The sequence below is a fragment of the Agelaius phoeniceus genome, chromosome 4 (assembly GCF_051311805.1).
Source record: "Agelaius phoeniceus isolate bAgePho1 chromosome 4, bAgePho1.hap1, whole genome shotgun sequence".
Lineage (NCBI taxonomy): Eukaryota > Metazoa > Chordata > Aves > Passeriformes > Icteridae > Agelaius > Agelaius phoeniceus.
The window spans coordinates 47,338,230-47,353,257 of record NC_135268.1 but is presented as its reverse complement, the minus strand read 5'-3'; the positions used below and the strand labels follow the sequence as shown (position 1 = coordinate 47,353,257).

Genomic DNA, 15,028 nt, shown 5'->3' with positions numbered 1-15,028 from the left:
GGTTATGTAATACATATGATATCTGGTAATGATCTTTATATTTCCTAACAAGAAGCCAGCTGTTGAATTTCACCTCAATACAATAGTACACCTTAAGTGAATGATTAGACACGCACATGCTCTGACAGGGAAGTCACTACCTGATACACTTGTGTTTTTTCCCAATTTCAGCTATGTGATACTGTCATTTGAAAACACTGGAGAATACATGGACATGAAACAAGCTGATACCACTCAGTACGTGCCAATGCTGGAAAGGAAGGAGGGCTCTAAGTACTCTGATATCCAGAGATCTGTGTATGATCGCCCTGCTTCGTACAAGAAGAAATCCATGTCAGGTAATGTAACTGTCCCTTCTGTATCATTGATACAAATCACTCTTGTGTAAACAGGTAGCTGATTTTTGTCCTCTAAATGCACAAAAACTGTTTAGCTCTGTTCAGCAAGAGTGTGAGCATAAGCTGTAAGCTAAAAGCTTGTGGTTGTGTTCTTCCATTCTGCTCTGGGTGTAGGAGAGCATGTTGCTGGGGCAGAAGGGGTCTCATTGTGTGTTTGTTTCTGTGCTGAAGCACTGGGCAGTTGTGCTCTGCAATGGGGCTGTAGGCACTCTTTGGAGGCAGTGATTTTATCAGTCTTGTAGTTTGAAGGATTTTGAGCAATAGCAATGACCAATACTAATAGTAGTTTATATTGTACTGTTTCCACTTACATTTCACATTAACTGACACTTACCAAATGCAGAACACTCCCAAATATTTTCCTGGATTATGTAATGAAGATAATGAATGCATCCTATTCCCTGTCCCTGTTCTCAGAACCCAAATATGCTTTTGTTTAAAATCAGACACTGCCACTTCTGCCTGCAGGCCTCAGAAATGGAACCATATCCAGTCCCAGATTTACATGGCAGACTTATGTACTCATGCTCTAGGACAGTCAGGGAAAATGAATCACTGAATTTTGACTGGGTTTTTTCCGGCATTTTTCATAAAATAAATAAGAACTGTTGCCATGAATTCCTGACCCTTTTTGCTGGTATTGGATTAGTCCCAGTGAATACTGCCTGGGAAACAACAGTGCTCAGCAAAAGTAAATGGATGAGAATGTACATGCATGCACAAAACCCTAATGAAGGCATCACCTCTAAATAAATATTTCTGTACCACACAATGAGTAAACAACCTGTGTGACAGTCCAGTAATGCCCATCAACAATTCTTTCTCACTTTTCCTGCTGTTCCCAGGGGAAAAAAATTACAGACAGGAGAAAACCCTAACCTGCTTTTTAATACTGGCTGTTTTTAAAAATGCAGTATGTGTCAGTGACTGATGCAGACATTAGAAGTGGCAATAGTTACTATAAAAAGACTGTTTTGGTCATGGTACTCTGCTAAAATTATCGGCTCAGAATCATGATAGGTAGGGGAAGATGGATTCTACTTTCACACTCCACAGCAAAATCACATCTTTCTTCTTTTTTTGATAGAATCAGAAGTCAAAAACCTTCTTTCAGATGACAGTTCAGAAGGCCTCAGCCTATTGGATTTGCTGAGCTTCACCTACCAGGTTGCACGGGGAATGGAATTCTTGGCTTCTAAAAATGTAAGTAAATAAAAAAGTAAGCGAAATGGAATAAGGTGTAAAAATGTCTTCTGCAGCTATGGTTTTAAATTTAGATTTTGAGCATATGACACAATATAGTATTATTTTTGGAGATGTAGATAGCTTTCTCACTTACCTGGAAATGGAGATCACCATGGTGGGGAAAAATCAAAGCAGCAGTCACTTGTCTTCCCCTGCTTCATCCTGTGACATTGATGGAGTCAGGGTACCAGAGATGGTGGAGGATCAAAGCAGGGTCTGGGTGAAGGGTCCATGCAGTCACAAATCAGCATGGTGAGAAGCACAGGTGTATCATTAGTGCATGAGGGGTAGAATGGGAAAGGGTGACCTCACTTTTGCCTCCTCCCTCCTAAAATGCATCCATGTGAGACCTCGCTGGCCCTGAGGCCTGGTGCCTCCCTGCCCCTGCTAGCAGGTGCTTGTTCAGTAGAGGATCTTGTTACTACTGCACCTAGAAAGCCAAGCCTTTTGTAAGGGCAGTGGCCCTCATGGAAAAAGCATGTCCTTGAACAACTTCATTTTTCTCCACACAGTGTGTGCACCGTGACTTGGCCGCTCGTAATGTCCTCCTGGCTCAAGGAAAAATTGTGAAGATCTGTGACTTTGGGCTGGCTAGAGACATCATGCATGATTCCAACTATGTCTCCAAGGGCAGTGTATGTACTTAATCTCTGGAGCTCTGCTTTAACTGAAATGAAAATTGTCAGTTTTAAATGCTATTTCATGTTCTTGCCATTCAATGTTGGTTATAGTAATTGACCATTGGGATGAATGTGCCTCAGAACAATTTATCTTCAGATCATTAATTTCTGTAACTTTTCTAACTCTGTTTTAAAGTGAAAAAGTACACATTCAGTACTTCACAGTCTGACATTTTTAACTGGCAGGTTTTGTGACTGGATAAATTACTAAGGAACTGTCAAACAATGACATATCAGACCTAGTTCAGCAGTGCCAGATTTTGTATCATACTTTCAATCATTTACTACCTGTTCATTTGCCAGTACTGAAATGAATACAGCTATGGTTTAACTAGTTTTTGTGGGGAGCTAACAAGTAGCATTGCTTATAATCCTGGTACCTCTGTATTAAATTGAATTAAAAATAAACACTAGCAAGGTTAACATAAATTTTCTTATAGAGAGATGTTATTCCTGGCTATCAAACAACAATTGCAATAGTAACAATTTATTTAATGACTAATCTGTGTGTTTGGGCTTTCTTTCTTTTTATTTCAGACTTTCCTCCCGGTAAAATGGATGGCACCTGAAAGTATTTTTGACAACCTGTACACAACATTAAGTGATGTCTGGTCTTATGGCATTCTGCTGTGGGAAATATTTTCTCTTGGTATGTACTGTGAATATTTTCCTATATGTAGTGATTAAGTTTTTTCAATTCAAACTGTTCTGCATGAAGTATTTAAAATTCTGCATAGAAAATATATATGCATGAAATCCAGTGTTAGTTGTTCTTCTGTATGGCATTTCAGATTCCAGTGTTAAGTGTGAAGTGAAATGTCCATACTCTCCCAAAGTTGTCTTTAGTTTTGGTATGGATTTCTTTTGTTCCTTTGTTTGAGGGTTTTCCTTTTTTGGTTTTGTTTGTTTATTTTTGAGATATACATTTTTTTGCTGTAAAACTAAAAGAACTGTGTGAAAATCTTTTGTGGAAAAGTATTGGTGTGCCACAATAGGATTGATTTTCTGTCTAATATGAGAAGGAACATGTTTCTCCTTTGCAATGGGGTGCCTGGTGCTGCAGCCCAGCTCAGCAGCTGCTTTGGAACAGTCTCTTCATACACGTTTCAAAAGAGGCTGTCTTAGTCCCATTAGAGAATGAAAATAAATGTCAATCTTCTGGGACACTGATTTCTCATTTCCAGGTCAACACTGTTCACACAGTTGGTTTATGGCAGTGTAAAGTGGTTATGACAATACATAGCAGTTCCAGACAATGCACAGCTCCCAGCTGGGAGCAGCCTGGCTCTCTCCTCAGCCTCATTAATTAATTAGCCTCCTGGACGGGTGGATGGCCCGCTCCAGCGAGCCTGCATTGCCCAGATTTACTGCCAGCAGAATTACTCATGCCTGTGTGGTGCCTACTGCTGCCCCACGGCAACCCCAAGCCTAATGTTATTTGCTAGAACAAGTTGTCACATAACTGCTTCTCAGAAAACAACAGTTGCACCACTATTTATGGTATTGATTCCTGTAATCTCTGGGCAGCACAGGCTCCTGTAAATAGCCATTCCCTGATATCCCTGGGAGGCATTGGACAGCTCAGGAACTGAAGCACTAAACTTCACTGCTCTACCTGTAAAGAAGGTTCTGAAGCTCATTTTTAGGTGAAAATCCTACTTTTGAAAGGGCAGAGATTTCTGAAGTAATATTATAGTATGCCTCCTCCATCTGAGAAAATTGTTCCTTTTTGGAAAGCAAAATATATCCTCAGCAGTGTTTGTTAAAAAGGTCAATTATATCTTGCTACCATGTTGACTTCAGCTTGAATTACTCTTTTACACATCAGCAACATCTGAGCAGGAGGGCAATGATGTCTCTGTGCTGCAGCCCCAAATTATCAGTTAGCTGTGTTAGCTTGGGCCAAGCCCAAACTTTTTGACAAGCCATGCCAAAGCAGGCTGATGACCTGATCCAGGTATCATCCAATCTCTGTCCCCAATACATTCTATAAACACTGAAAAGGTATTTTTTCCTAACTAGCATCCACTTCAAACTTTCCCAGTGTTTCACATCAGGGTTTAACGTCACCAAGACAATAGCTCTGATGTGAAACACTGGCTAGGAAAGAATCATTCTGATGTCATGTTAAATTGTAGTGTTAACATCAACAAGAAGATAGTATTTGGGAACTCTGCATGGATTTAAGTACAGAGTAGTACTTTTGTTTCTCCTCTTTCTGCAGGTGGCACACCTTATCCTGGCATGATGGTTGATTCTACTTTCTACAATAAGATCAAGAGCGGATACCGAATGGCCAAACCCGATCATGCCACCAATGAAGTGTATGTGTGCATTTGGCTTTTCCACACCTGCCCAGTCTCCAGAGAATTCTGGCTGTAGTTTCTGTTTGATCTGTTATGTTCCTCTACCAGCTGGTTAAACTGGTTTCCTTCTTATCTGCAGGTATGAGATTATGGTGAAGTGCTGGAACAGTGAACCGGAGAAAAGACCTTCTTTCTACCATTTGAGTGAAATTGTGGAGAGCTTGTTGCCTGGAGAGTACAAAAAGGTTTTTAATTTTCTCTGTGTTTTCTGTATACTGCTTCAGAGGGAATTACAAGCATTGTTCCAGCCATGAGAGCCATGAGCACTGAACTGGCACATTCTAAGCTATGTGAATTATGTGATTAGCACAGGGACATTGCATGGTTTCTTCAGTCAAACTTGCTGACAGAAGCAGTTCTGCAGTATTAACTGGGAAGCAGAACCCTTTATGTCTAATTAAATCCTAACAACTCAATTTTTCTACTGGGGAACTAGTTCTATATATTTTCATGGGATTTTGTAGGCTGTGTAATAATTATATAAAAGGGACTTCTTGGCCCATGTGTATAATCTCCCTGTCTCCTTCTTCCGATCCTGACACCAGCAAGTTTTCCCCTCACACTTCTGATAGGTCTTGACTATTTGTGCCTTTCCCATCATTCAGTGTTTCATTTTTCTGACCTACCTTAACTCCCTTTTCCTTACCCTTCTTTCACACCTATGTGTCTGCTTTGTGCTGCCACAAATCTTTGCTCCTGCATCATCTAAAACTTACATGTCACTTCTCCCTTCAAAGCAATTGAACCTTCTGGACTTCTCTATCCAGTATTGCTGTCTCATAGGGCAGAATATTTGCTAGGCTAATGAATCACAGCTGCCCATCTGAAGAAAGGCAGCCTTAGTGAGTAGCATCTAATGAAGGGTTGAAATGAATTTTTTCAGAGCTATGAGAAGATTCATCTGGACTTCCTGAAAAGTGATCACCCAGCTGTCACACGCATGAGAGGGGACTGTGACAATGCTTACATTGGCGTAACTTACAAGAATGAAGACAAGCTAAAGGACAGGGAGAGTGGATTTGACGAGCAGAGGCTGAGTGCTGACAGTGGATACATCATTCCCCTGCCCGACATTGACCCTGTTTCTGAAGATGAGCTTGGCAAAAGAAACAGACACAGGTAGGTGCAGTTTACAGATCCCTTAGCCCATAGTCACCACTTGGGGTCATGTTTGGCAATGTCCATTTCCACTTTCCAGCACAGTACTCTGCAAATGGTTTCCTTAGCTCTGTTCAAACTACTTACTGGGGGAGTCACATATAAATATGGTAGTATGACCGCCCACGGTGTTTTCAATGGGAAGAAGTTAATTTTGCCTGTTTTGTGGTTGCCAGGGTAAGGTGACTGCTGATAGGGGGCTTCCGTGTGTTTTTGGGACTCCTTTAATAGCTTGGTCAAGTCACAGTGGTTGTCTTGTGGATCTGTGGGCAGAATTTCCATCACATCTTGCCTCCTTTGAGCTTCATATGAGATCTCAAAGGATTGATTTGTTTGTATGAGACAAATTCTAAAACCTGGGAGAAGTTGTTGATAATATCTTCTATGTTCTATGTCTATATATCTCCTAGTTTTCTATGAAAGCAGGGTGTCCAGAACTTTTTACTTCTTTCTTGTCAATTTGCATGACCAATGCCACTACAACACAGCACTGCCTGACCCTAGTTGTGAATTGTGGAGGTTTAATTCAGCCCTTAATTCACAGTGTATAGATTCAGCAACCTAGAAATGCCTTTTTTCTTCTTCTTTTTTTTTTTTTTTTTTTTTTTTTTTTTTGTATTTTTGTGCTTTATTCAAGTCAGGGAAGAAAGAAGTCCCTGAAAGTACTACCAAAAATTAAGACATATTATCTCTGTCTGTTATTCTTATCTTACTGCCTGTTATTGCCATCTTATTTTCACCTGACCTCCCCAGATTTACCTAAGTGACCTGTAGTCACAGTAGTGTCATAAAACTACTTCTCCAACAAGTATCTGGCTGAGTGCCAGCACGCTCCTTTGAATTCCAAGGTGGTTCACTACTTTTAATATACAAGATATGTCATGTCCTAAGAAACTGGTGGTCATAGTCACCTAAGAGTGCCCTGTGGGTCAGAAAGCATCTGGGGAGGTAGCGTTCAGTTCTGCTAGAGACTGGAGTGTTTACCCAGCCACAGTCACCACATACCTTATCTCTGAAATATCTGTCTCTTCCAGTTCACAGACATCTGAAGAAAGTGCCATTGAAACTGGTTCCAGTAGCTCTACCTTCATCAAGAGAGAGGACGAGACCATTGAGGACATTGACATGATGGACGACATTGGGATCGACTCCTCAGACCTGGTGGAGGACAGCTTCCTGTAAGCCACGGACACCTGCCAGCTCTGCACACAGGGAAGCTTCCCCAGCTGCCTACAGACTTCTGCTCCACAGAGAAAACCACTTTATTGCAACGTCAAGGATGTGAAGAGGAGGTGGATTTGTAGAAAGGAATGCCCAGAAATGGGCAGAGGACTCAGCCTGAGTATAAATGAAAGAGACATGTTGAAGATGGATATTTTAGTGTTGCTTCTTGCAGTACTTCAGTAGCATCTCAGTGTTGTTTGCCATTCCAACTGGTAGGAGGATGAAGGGAAAGGCCACAAACAGACCGGTTTTGTGTTTCAAGGGCATTCATATGACTTTGATGGATCATATTTCCACTGCAGCAATACGTCACCATTGTAATTATGTAAATAACTGACTACTCAAGGATCTTTTGAGGTGCACATTGAACAAATGCCATGGATTTTAGAAGAGGTCATTCATGAATTCTGTGTACTTCCTCCCTCAATCTCAATGTCAGCTGCTGTTGAACTATCATGTGAATTGAAGAACATGCAAAAACCACTTTTGGACCAAAAAGGTCTAAAACCACAAGGGACTGACCGGTACTATAAAACATGTTACTTTCCACCATTAATGCAAGTAAAGGGGAATAATAATGATAATAATAATGATAATTAAAATTCAGTCTATAATAGGTGTTAGAAACCTAGTAAGTCTTTATTAACTATAGAAGGTAGCTGTTTTCAAAATAATACTACTACTGTTTTCAGTAACACTAAATGTATATTTTACAATCCATTGTCCTTCAGTAAAAGCACAATTTCAAAACACTTTTTTAAGTGCAGGGGAGAAATTTCCAGCCCAAAAATTTTATGAATTTTTTTTTGATCTACACAGAATTGTAATTGTTCTGGTTAGCTAAAACTACTTTAACATGGAGAAAAAAATTAAGATTTTTTTCTTTCATGAGCTGAGTAGCTTTTCTAATCAGATGTACTAGAAGCAATTAGTTTTCCTCTGATTAAGTGAGGTCCTAAAAATTTCAATTAAAAAAATTATACCAGATTTCCAAGATGCTGGAGAATGGAAGATTATGATAAACCACCAGCAATACCCCATTATTAGTGTTTCATGGTACTCAAAAGAAATCTTATCCTGAGGTTAGCTGTGAAGAATTTACTTGATATTTAAACTGTTCAAGAAACAAAGACATTTCTCCTAGCCTGAAATGCAACTTCAAATAAGCAGAAATAAATATGCAGAAAATATTCTTGTCATAGTTTTCAAGTTTAAACAGGAGCAGAAATATCTACTATCTTTGCAGACTGTAACTACAAAAGGTAAATACTTCTAGGAGCGTTTTTTGGAAAAAAGTGCATGAAAATGAATCTGCTTTCAGCCTGCAATTGTTGATTTTTGACACCCCTTATATGAACAAAGTATTATGATTACTGCTATCACTGTACAATGTGTTATTGAGATATGATACTTTGGAAGACTTACATGTAAAAAAATTATGTCGCTGCCAAGGGCCCCATCCTTTCTGGTACTCAGCTTTCACACTTTGCCTTAATTCAGTGCAATGAGCACCTCGTAGGATATGCCCAGCCTCTGTTACGATACAATCAATGCAAATGTGGTGCAAACTCATTCCTGTGTTGAAGTAGTTTCCTAGGAAGTGTGAAAGAGTGACTGACAGAACATGCTCCCATGTTAAACTACAGTTTACCTTCAAATAGCCCTACAAAAAGCTTCGTAAGTCCCCTTGACTTCACTTGTGGACAGCTACAGATCAAACAAAAGAAAATGCAATTTTGGCAGTGTTCCAGCGTGGGACACTGCACAGGCAAATCATTCTGGGTCTGGGTTTCAAGCTGTCACCTGGCAGAGGCCATGCACAAGATCACAGCAAATGTGAAAACAGGACCTGAAGCGAGCCCCCACATTTTCAACCCCGATGGAAGCTGACAATCAGAAGGAATGGTGATTGATGGTGCATCCTCTACTTCTTGCATTCGACAGATCAAGAACAAGTGTCTTCCTGGGACCATGCTTTTGCCAAACATGTCACTGAGCTCTGTACGGGGACAACTGTGAAACATAGACTCTTGATACAGCCAGGACAGATGGGATGGTGTGAAATCTCCCTCCAGTTACAAACTATGAATTGAGGAAACGCAAATTGTCTATGGATATCCCAGATATCTGAATGGCCACTTGAGATGACACGTGCCTTAATTTGCATGTGTAGTCTTTACAACTACACATTCAAATTAGGCAAGCAATTTCACCTGCATTTTTGCACATGGCCTAGTGTTCTTCAGGGTTTGAAAATCAGCCCCAGCATGTTTTATTATATCAGTTACTGGAATCTAAGGACATTTTCATGCAGCTTTGCCTTCTCCTCACCAGCCTCATTCTGTATCTCACAGTGCATCTCAGGCTAGACTCAGCCAATGAACCAGAGCTGGCTCACTTTCTGGTACATGGTAATGTTGATTCTCCATCTTGTCATGAGTATTGTACAGATCAATTGCATCCCTGGCAGGGGTCTAGCCAAACCCAGCTCACGGCAGGCTTGGAATCAGACAAGCTGTCCTGGAAACTGGAATGAGAAGAAGAGGAAGAGAAAGGATTTACTAGAGAGGGAGAAGTGTGAAAGGATGAGAATGAATTGTTTAGTTTCACAATATTATCAGTATTACAGACTTTTTTTTTTATGGCTTACTTTTTGAGAAGCCACTGGAAGAGATACTCCCAAACCTTTTGCTACAGTAATTGTATAACGACAATCAGTGTTATCCTACAAAATGCAGCTTTTGATTTGGAATGGCCAACCAATTCCTTACAGCGTGGTCTGCAACTTGTACAAAATGGTCCTATTACATGATGAAGGACGTGAGATATGATGATGTTATACATCAATATGTATATAAGTATTTTTATATAGACTTCTAGAATACTGCCAAAACATTTATGACAGCTATATCACTGCCTTTGTTTATATTTTTTTTACTGTGATATATTCCACAGGCACGTTAACTGTTGCACTTTGAATGTCCAAAAGTTATATTTTAGAATAATAAAAAAGGAAGTGTTTCCAAAATGATGGCTGTTGTGAAATGTTTGAAGAAGGGCAAACTGGCCTGAGTGATGATAGGCACAAAATGTATTTCAAAAATGCCCCTGTTGATATTTTGTCTTTGAAAAAATCTTGTAAATGAAGATCTTTATATTTCAATAAATGATATATAATTTAAGGATATGTGAGGGGTCTATACTCACTTATTGAAAGATGGTTATAAAGAATCAGTCTTGCTCAGGGATTTTTTCCCTCAAGAGGTCCTTGAGCTGTCTGTGAAGCCATCAATCAGTAATGACAACCCTGTCTCTGAGCTCTTCCACAGTGAAGGAGTGCTGGCAGCAAATGACCAGGATACCAAGTGACATCTGTGGGCAGTCGTATTATTGCCCAAAACACAGCAGGTATGGTGCTCCAGCACTGGGTGGGTGAGTGGGTGGGCACTGGGCTCCCTGCCCAACATGAAACCCTTGGCCTTGGCACCATGTGTGCTGGGGGGTTGATGCCTGCTGCTCTGCCCACACTCAGGAGAGGCCCCTGGCTACAGGGTTTTTTGAACCCTGTTCTTGTGCTGAACTCACCACCATTGTGAATCACACTAAAGTTTTAGTATGGTTCTGTGCTCCCACAGAATCAATTTTACACAGCATATGTAACTGAATGTGAATTTGAGAAGATTTTCAAGATTTCAACCTGAAATCAGAGTTAAACTTGGCAGCTTCACTTCCTGCACGAAAGGCTGTCTTGGTTTTCCAGTGGGAGCCAGGCAAGGCTGGCTGTGGGAATGCCCTGTGAATGGGTAGGTTAGCAACCTTCTGTCCTTGGGGTGGTCACTGTTCTTGCTGGGAACTTGCTGGGAGATGAACTCTCCATCTAACATATCCCCCTCCTCATTCAAATGGGTTGCAGCATCCTGGGCCCTTGCCTTGGATACGGGTTACAGTAGGTTGTGTCTCCTTTGTGTGTCCTTGCTGAAAGGAGTCTTTATCCTGTAGCCCTGCACAGACAGACACCACTTCCTGCCACCAGAGGGGCACAGGAAAGAGCCCTGGAAGTGCTTGTGCCCTTACATCCTGCTGGGCTGTGCACCTGCTCTTCTGGCAGCTCAGCAGCTGTGTGAGACACAAGGACCAATGGACTCATCATTTCTGCTGTGTGGGGTACCAAAATATCTCTCTATGCAAGAGCCTGGCTACAGAGCATCCTCCCAAGCACAGGGCATGGCTGTGTGTGCCTGTGAGCATATCTGTCCATGCTGGGGAGAGCATGGGTAGAGAGTTTCTCACCTTCTTGCTAAAGCAGATCCATTTTGGGCAAAATTCTAGCTCCTTGCTCCACCAGGCTGGGGGTCCAACATGAGTTCCACACATCAGCTTGCTCCATGTCTCAAGGCCTCAGCAAGTATTTGGCTGGAAATGTGCTGAGGACATGCAATGGCACCAGGCAGAGGCAGTCTGCCCAGGAAACAGGAGCTGTGAGAGAGCAGCACTGTGCCAGGAGCTGAGAAGGGCAGGCTTCTGGCCAGAAGGATAGGAAGAGAATTACTTTAGGTTATGCAGGTAAAAAGATTTTTGGCTAAGCTCTGTTGCTATGAGTGGAAAAAGCAGCAGGTTCACAAGCCAGGAAGAAATTATCCAGCCCTCTTGAGATGCCCCCCATGGCTCTGGAAACCTGGGGCATGGTGCCTCTGCAACTGTCTCAGCAAGATCACTGTGTCCCATCAAGTTATCCCCACTGTTAGAGGCTGTGTGGTATGGGAGCTGTGTGCTGGCATAATCCCCAGGAAAAATGAAAGGGAAACAAAGAAAAGACTTTGTAGGCTCAAAAACAAAGAAGAGAGACTCCACCTCATAGATCTGGGCTAGCTCTTGAAGCCAGCAGGTGAAGCAGAGTCCATAACCTGCTGGAGTCCCATCACTGCTGCCTTCAGCATGGTGAGGGTGGGGCTCAGCACTCATGGACTTGTCCTCCTGACCCCGTCTCTGTCCTGCACCCTTGGCACAGCAGCTGGTATGAGACCAAACAGAGTGTGTGGCAGAGGGGGCACCAACCCCTTCCTCTGCTGGCATTAGTGTTCAATGCTTTTCAAAGGGAAAACCTAGCTTCCAACCCCAATTCATTCCCATCCAAACAGCTGGAGGTAAGGATTAGAACCACCTCTAAAAATTCCAGTGTTTCCTTTCATTTGTTAATAATAACTTTACCGAAATAAAACCCCATTTTTTTCTTTTCCAAGTTGGCCACAAGATGGAAGCAACAGACAAAAATATGGGAAATTGTTCTTTTCCTCATCCTTTCTCTGCTTTTGCTTGCACAGCAACATGGATGTATTGCCACTGCAGAGGCAGAGCAGCTGGAGCTCTTAAAGCAATAGGAGGAACACACAGTGTCCATCAGCTCCAGCTGTTTTGTTTGGAAGACCTTTGAACCTATTGTGATAATGGTAGTTTTTTACAGGATGAGACTGGCAACTGCCTTGCTATTCCTGATAGTGCTGAAGGGCACTCTGCCTTTTGCCTCAAAAAACTTACCTCCTGTGGAGAGAGAGGGAGGGATTTAAAATAAAATATGATTTAAAATGAGGCAAGAAGTGATACCTTAGATATCCTAATATCACCTGAGATGATGTCTTTTTCTCTGCATTCATTCTTTTGTTGCTTTAGTGTTGTGCTGGTGCTAGATGGGGAGCTAAAAGCAGTGCTGAGCTGAGGCCCAGGTTCATGTGCCTTTGTGAGACTCAAAGAAATAGTTGGGACCAGCCTAATGTATGTACCAAGACCCCCAAAATGTAACCCCTAGAGAGCATGGGGGGTGGAGGTTAGGCTGAGTTTGCAAGCTATTCCCTGCAGCAATCTGATGTATCCACTGTGCTGTATCCACCCTGCCATTAGCTCTGCTGGCTTCTGCCAGCAGGAGCATTGTCTGCTTCAGCATCTCTCCATAAAAGTGATCCAAGCTTTGTAAGAAGGGGGATGTAATTTATTAGACAACCTGATAAATCTGAACAAAATGAGAAGAAACTCACATCAGGTACTCGAGCCCTTGAGATGGGGCTTGGGTTGGGTTTTCCAGCTCTACTAATTGGCCTCATAAAAGCCTTCTTTTGCATATTACTGCTGGGTGGCTGAGACAACAGCCCTTGTGCTGCCAGCAGAAGCATGTGCCAGCTGATACCCAAGTCTAAGAAAGCCATTTAAAGGCAGCTCTAAGCTTTGAAATTGCAGCCACCTTGTCTAAGGTAAGCCAAGCATGTGTGGGTTCCCAGAGACAGCTCTGCAAAAAAGCGTATAGAAGTGTAATTGTATTTATACCAAGTCCATTTGTGATCTCGTTTATTGAGTGCTTTTAAAGGTAGAGTTCTGCTTTTTTCACAATCTATTTGACATGCAAATGATGGGTGCTTTGGTAGGCAAAAATATGCTACTATATTGATGTGGGAACAATGTCAATGCTCTAAAGCTAATCTTCAATTATACAAAAAATAGAGTCTACTCTAGTCATTTAACCTGGCATGCTGTATGATACAAACCAAAGGGTTTTCCCAAATTAATTCCCATTTGAATCAGAGCCTGCAATCTAGAAAAAAAATACACAGGCTTTTCTCATCTCTGTGAATCCTTGTGTAAATATCAGGTTTTGCAGCTGCTTACATATGAGACAAGTGTTCTTAGTTCAACACTCTGGGCATGCACCAAACCAAGACTTATATTTTCACACTGTTTGCTCAGAGGAGCTCAGAAACCCTATCATTTCTAGTCTGATGGGCTGGATGAGCAGGGAAGTGGGATTTCATCAGCATATTTTAGTTGTTTTTAGTGTAGTTCCTGGTGTCTGTCTGCAGCAGTCCTGGTTACATGTGTGCAACACTGATGCTCTGTGTATGAAGTAGGAACTCCTTTGGCTAGAAGTTAGTGGAGGTGGACTGGCCTGAAGGAGAAAAGATGCCTGTAGGAAAAAAAATAGCGCAATACTTCTATTCAGTAAAAACATGCAGGTGAATTTAGTTAAATGTGTTTTCCCACTACATCACAAGACCTTTCCATGTTTCTTTGAGCTGTCTCCCTGTTGTTGGCTCAGAGAGATTGCTCAGTGAAGAGCAGGAGGGGTGCCACTGCCAACCCCTCCTGGGCTGGGTCAGAGCTGCTTGCACTTGGTTTTTATGGATGCAAAAGCAGGAATGTATAGAAGACCCTCCATAGCATTTCCAGCTACAGTGTAATGCAGCAACATGGAGGCTTTGACACTGCCTTTGGTTGCAAGTACAGGGGACAGCTGTGGGCTGGTCAGGAGATGCTCCATCTTGACTGCAAGGCTTGGCACAAGTAGTGAGACAATGCTGGGGCATGACACAGTCTGCTTTTTCTGCTGTCTTGCTAAGACTGCACCATTTGATCAAGGGTGCATTTGACTGGGCCCTTTTCTCCTGCGCCTACACTTTTCAGCTTCCCACTGGATGAGGGCTGGGAGCTCTGCTGCATCTCAGCTCCACTTCCAACATGGACAACACCAGCTGCTGCCAAAGGCCAGAACTGAAGGGGTCCAGTGCCACTTTGAGCTGCTCTTGAGAGCTGGCATTGCTAATGCATTTCCACGGCTCCTCCCTGGATCCTCGGCTGTTCCCCTGGCAGTGAGAAACCCTGAGAATTAAATACCGTGAAAAAGCGTTGTTGAGAATGTTCAAGAGAAACTGCATTTCAAGAGAAAATGCATTTGAAAATGTCAGCATACTGTAAAAGACGACGAAAAAAATGGTGCGAATATATGTTGCTTTACTGTCAAAAACTGAGCAGCCCAAACCTGTCCTGAGCTGCCAAAAATTAAAAACTTTATTTTTTGGCTTGAATATTTTGATATTCAAATTTTTTTTCCTGAAAATTCCAGTTTTGCTATGGACTAAAAAGTAAGCTATTGGGGTTTTTTGACCCGGTTGAAATCCACTTTTACCTCCTTATA

At 41.9% G+C, this 15,028-nt stretch overlaps 1 protein-coding gene across 1 annotated transcript in view; it reads left to right on the top strand.

The window, feature by feature from the left end:
• Positions 1-10,258, top strand: part of PDGFRA (platelet derived growth factor receptor alpha) — a 34,438-nt gene extending 24,180 nt beyond the window's left edge. The window contains exons 16-23 of the mRNA XM_054632750.2: positions 172-338; positions 1,486-1,601; positions 2,156-2,278; positions 2,861-2,972; positions 4,548-4,647; positions 4,769-4,874; positions 5,573-5,808; positions 6,882-10,258. Coding sequence (XP_054488725.2) covers positions 172-338; positions 1,486-1,601; positions 2,156-2,278; positions 2,861-2,972; positions 4,548-4,647; positions 4,769-4,874; positions 5,573-5,808; positions 6,882-7,029 — 1,108 coding nt within the window. The 3' untranslated portion in view covers positions 7,030-10,258. The remainder of the gene's footprint in view (positions 1-171; positions 339-1,485; positions 1,602-2,155; positions 2,279-2,860; positions 2,973-4,547; positions 4,648-4,768; positions 4,875-5,572; positions 5,809-6,881) is intronic.
• The last annotated feature ends 4,770 nt before the right edge of the window (positions 10,259-15,028 follow it).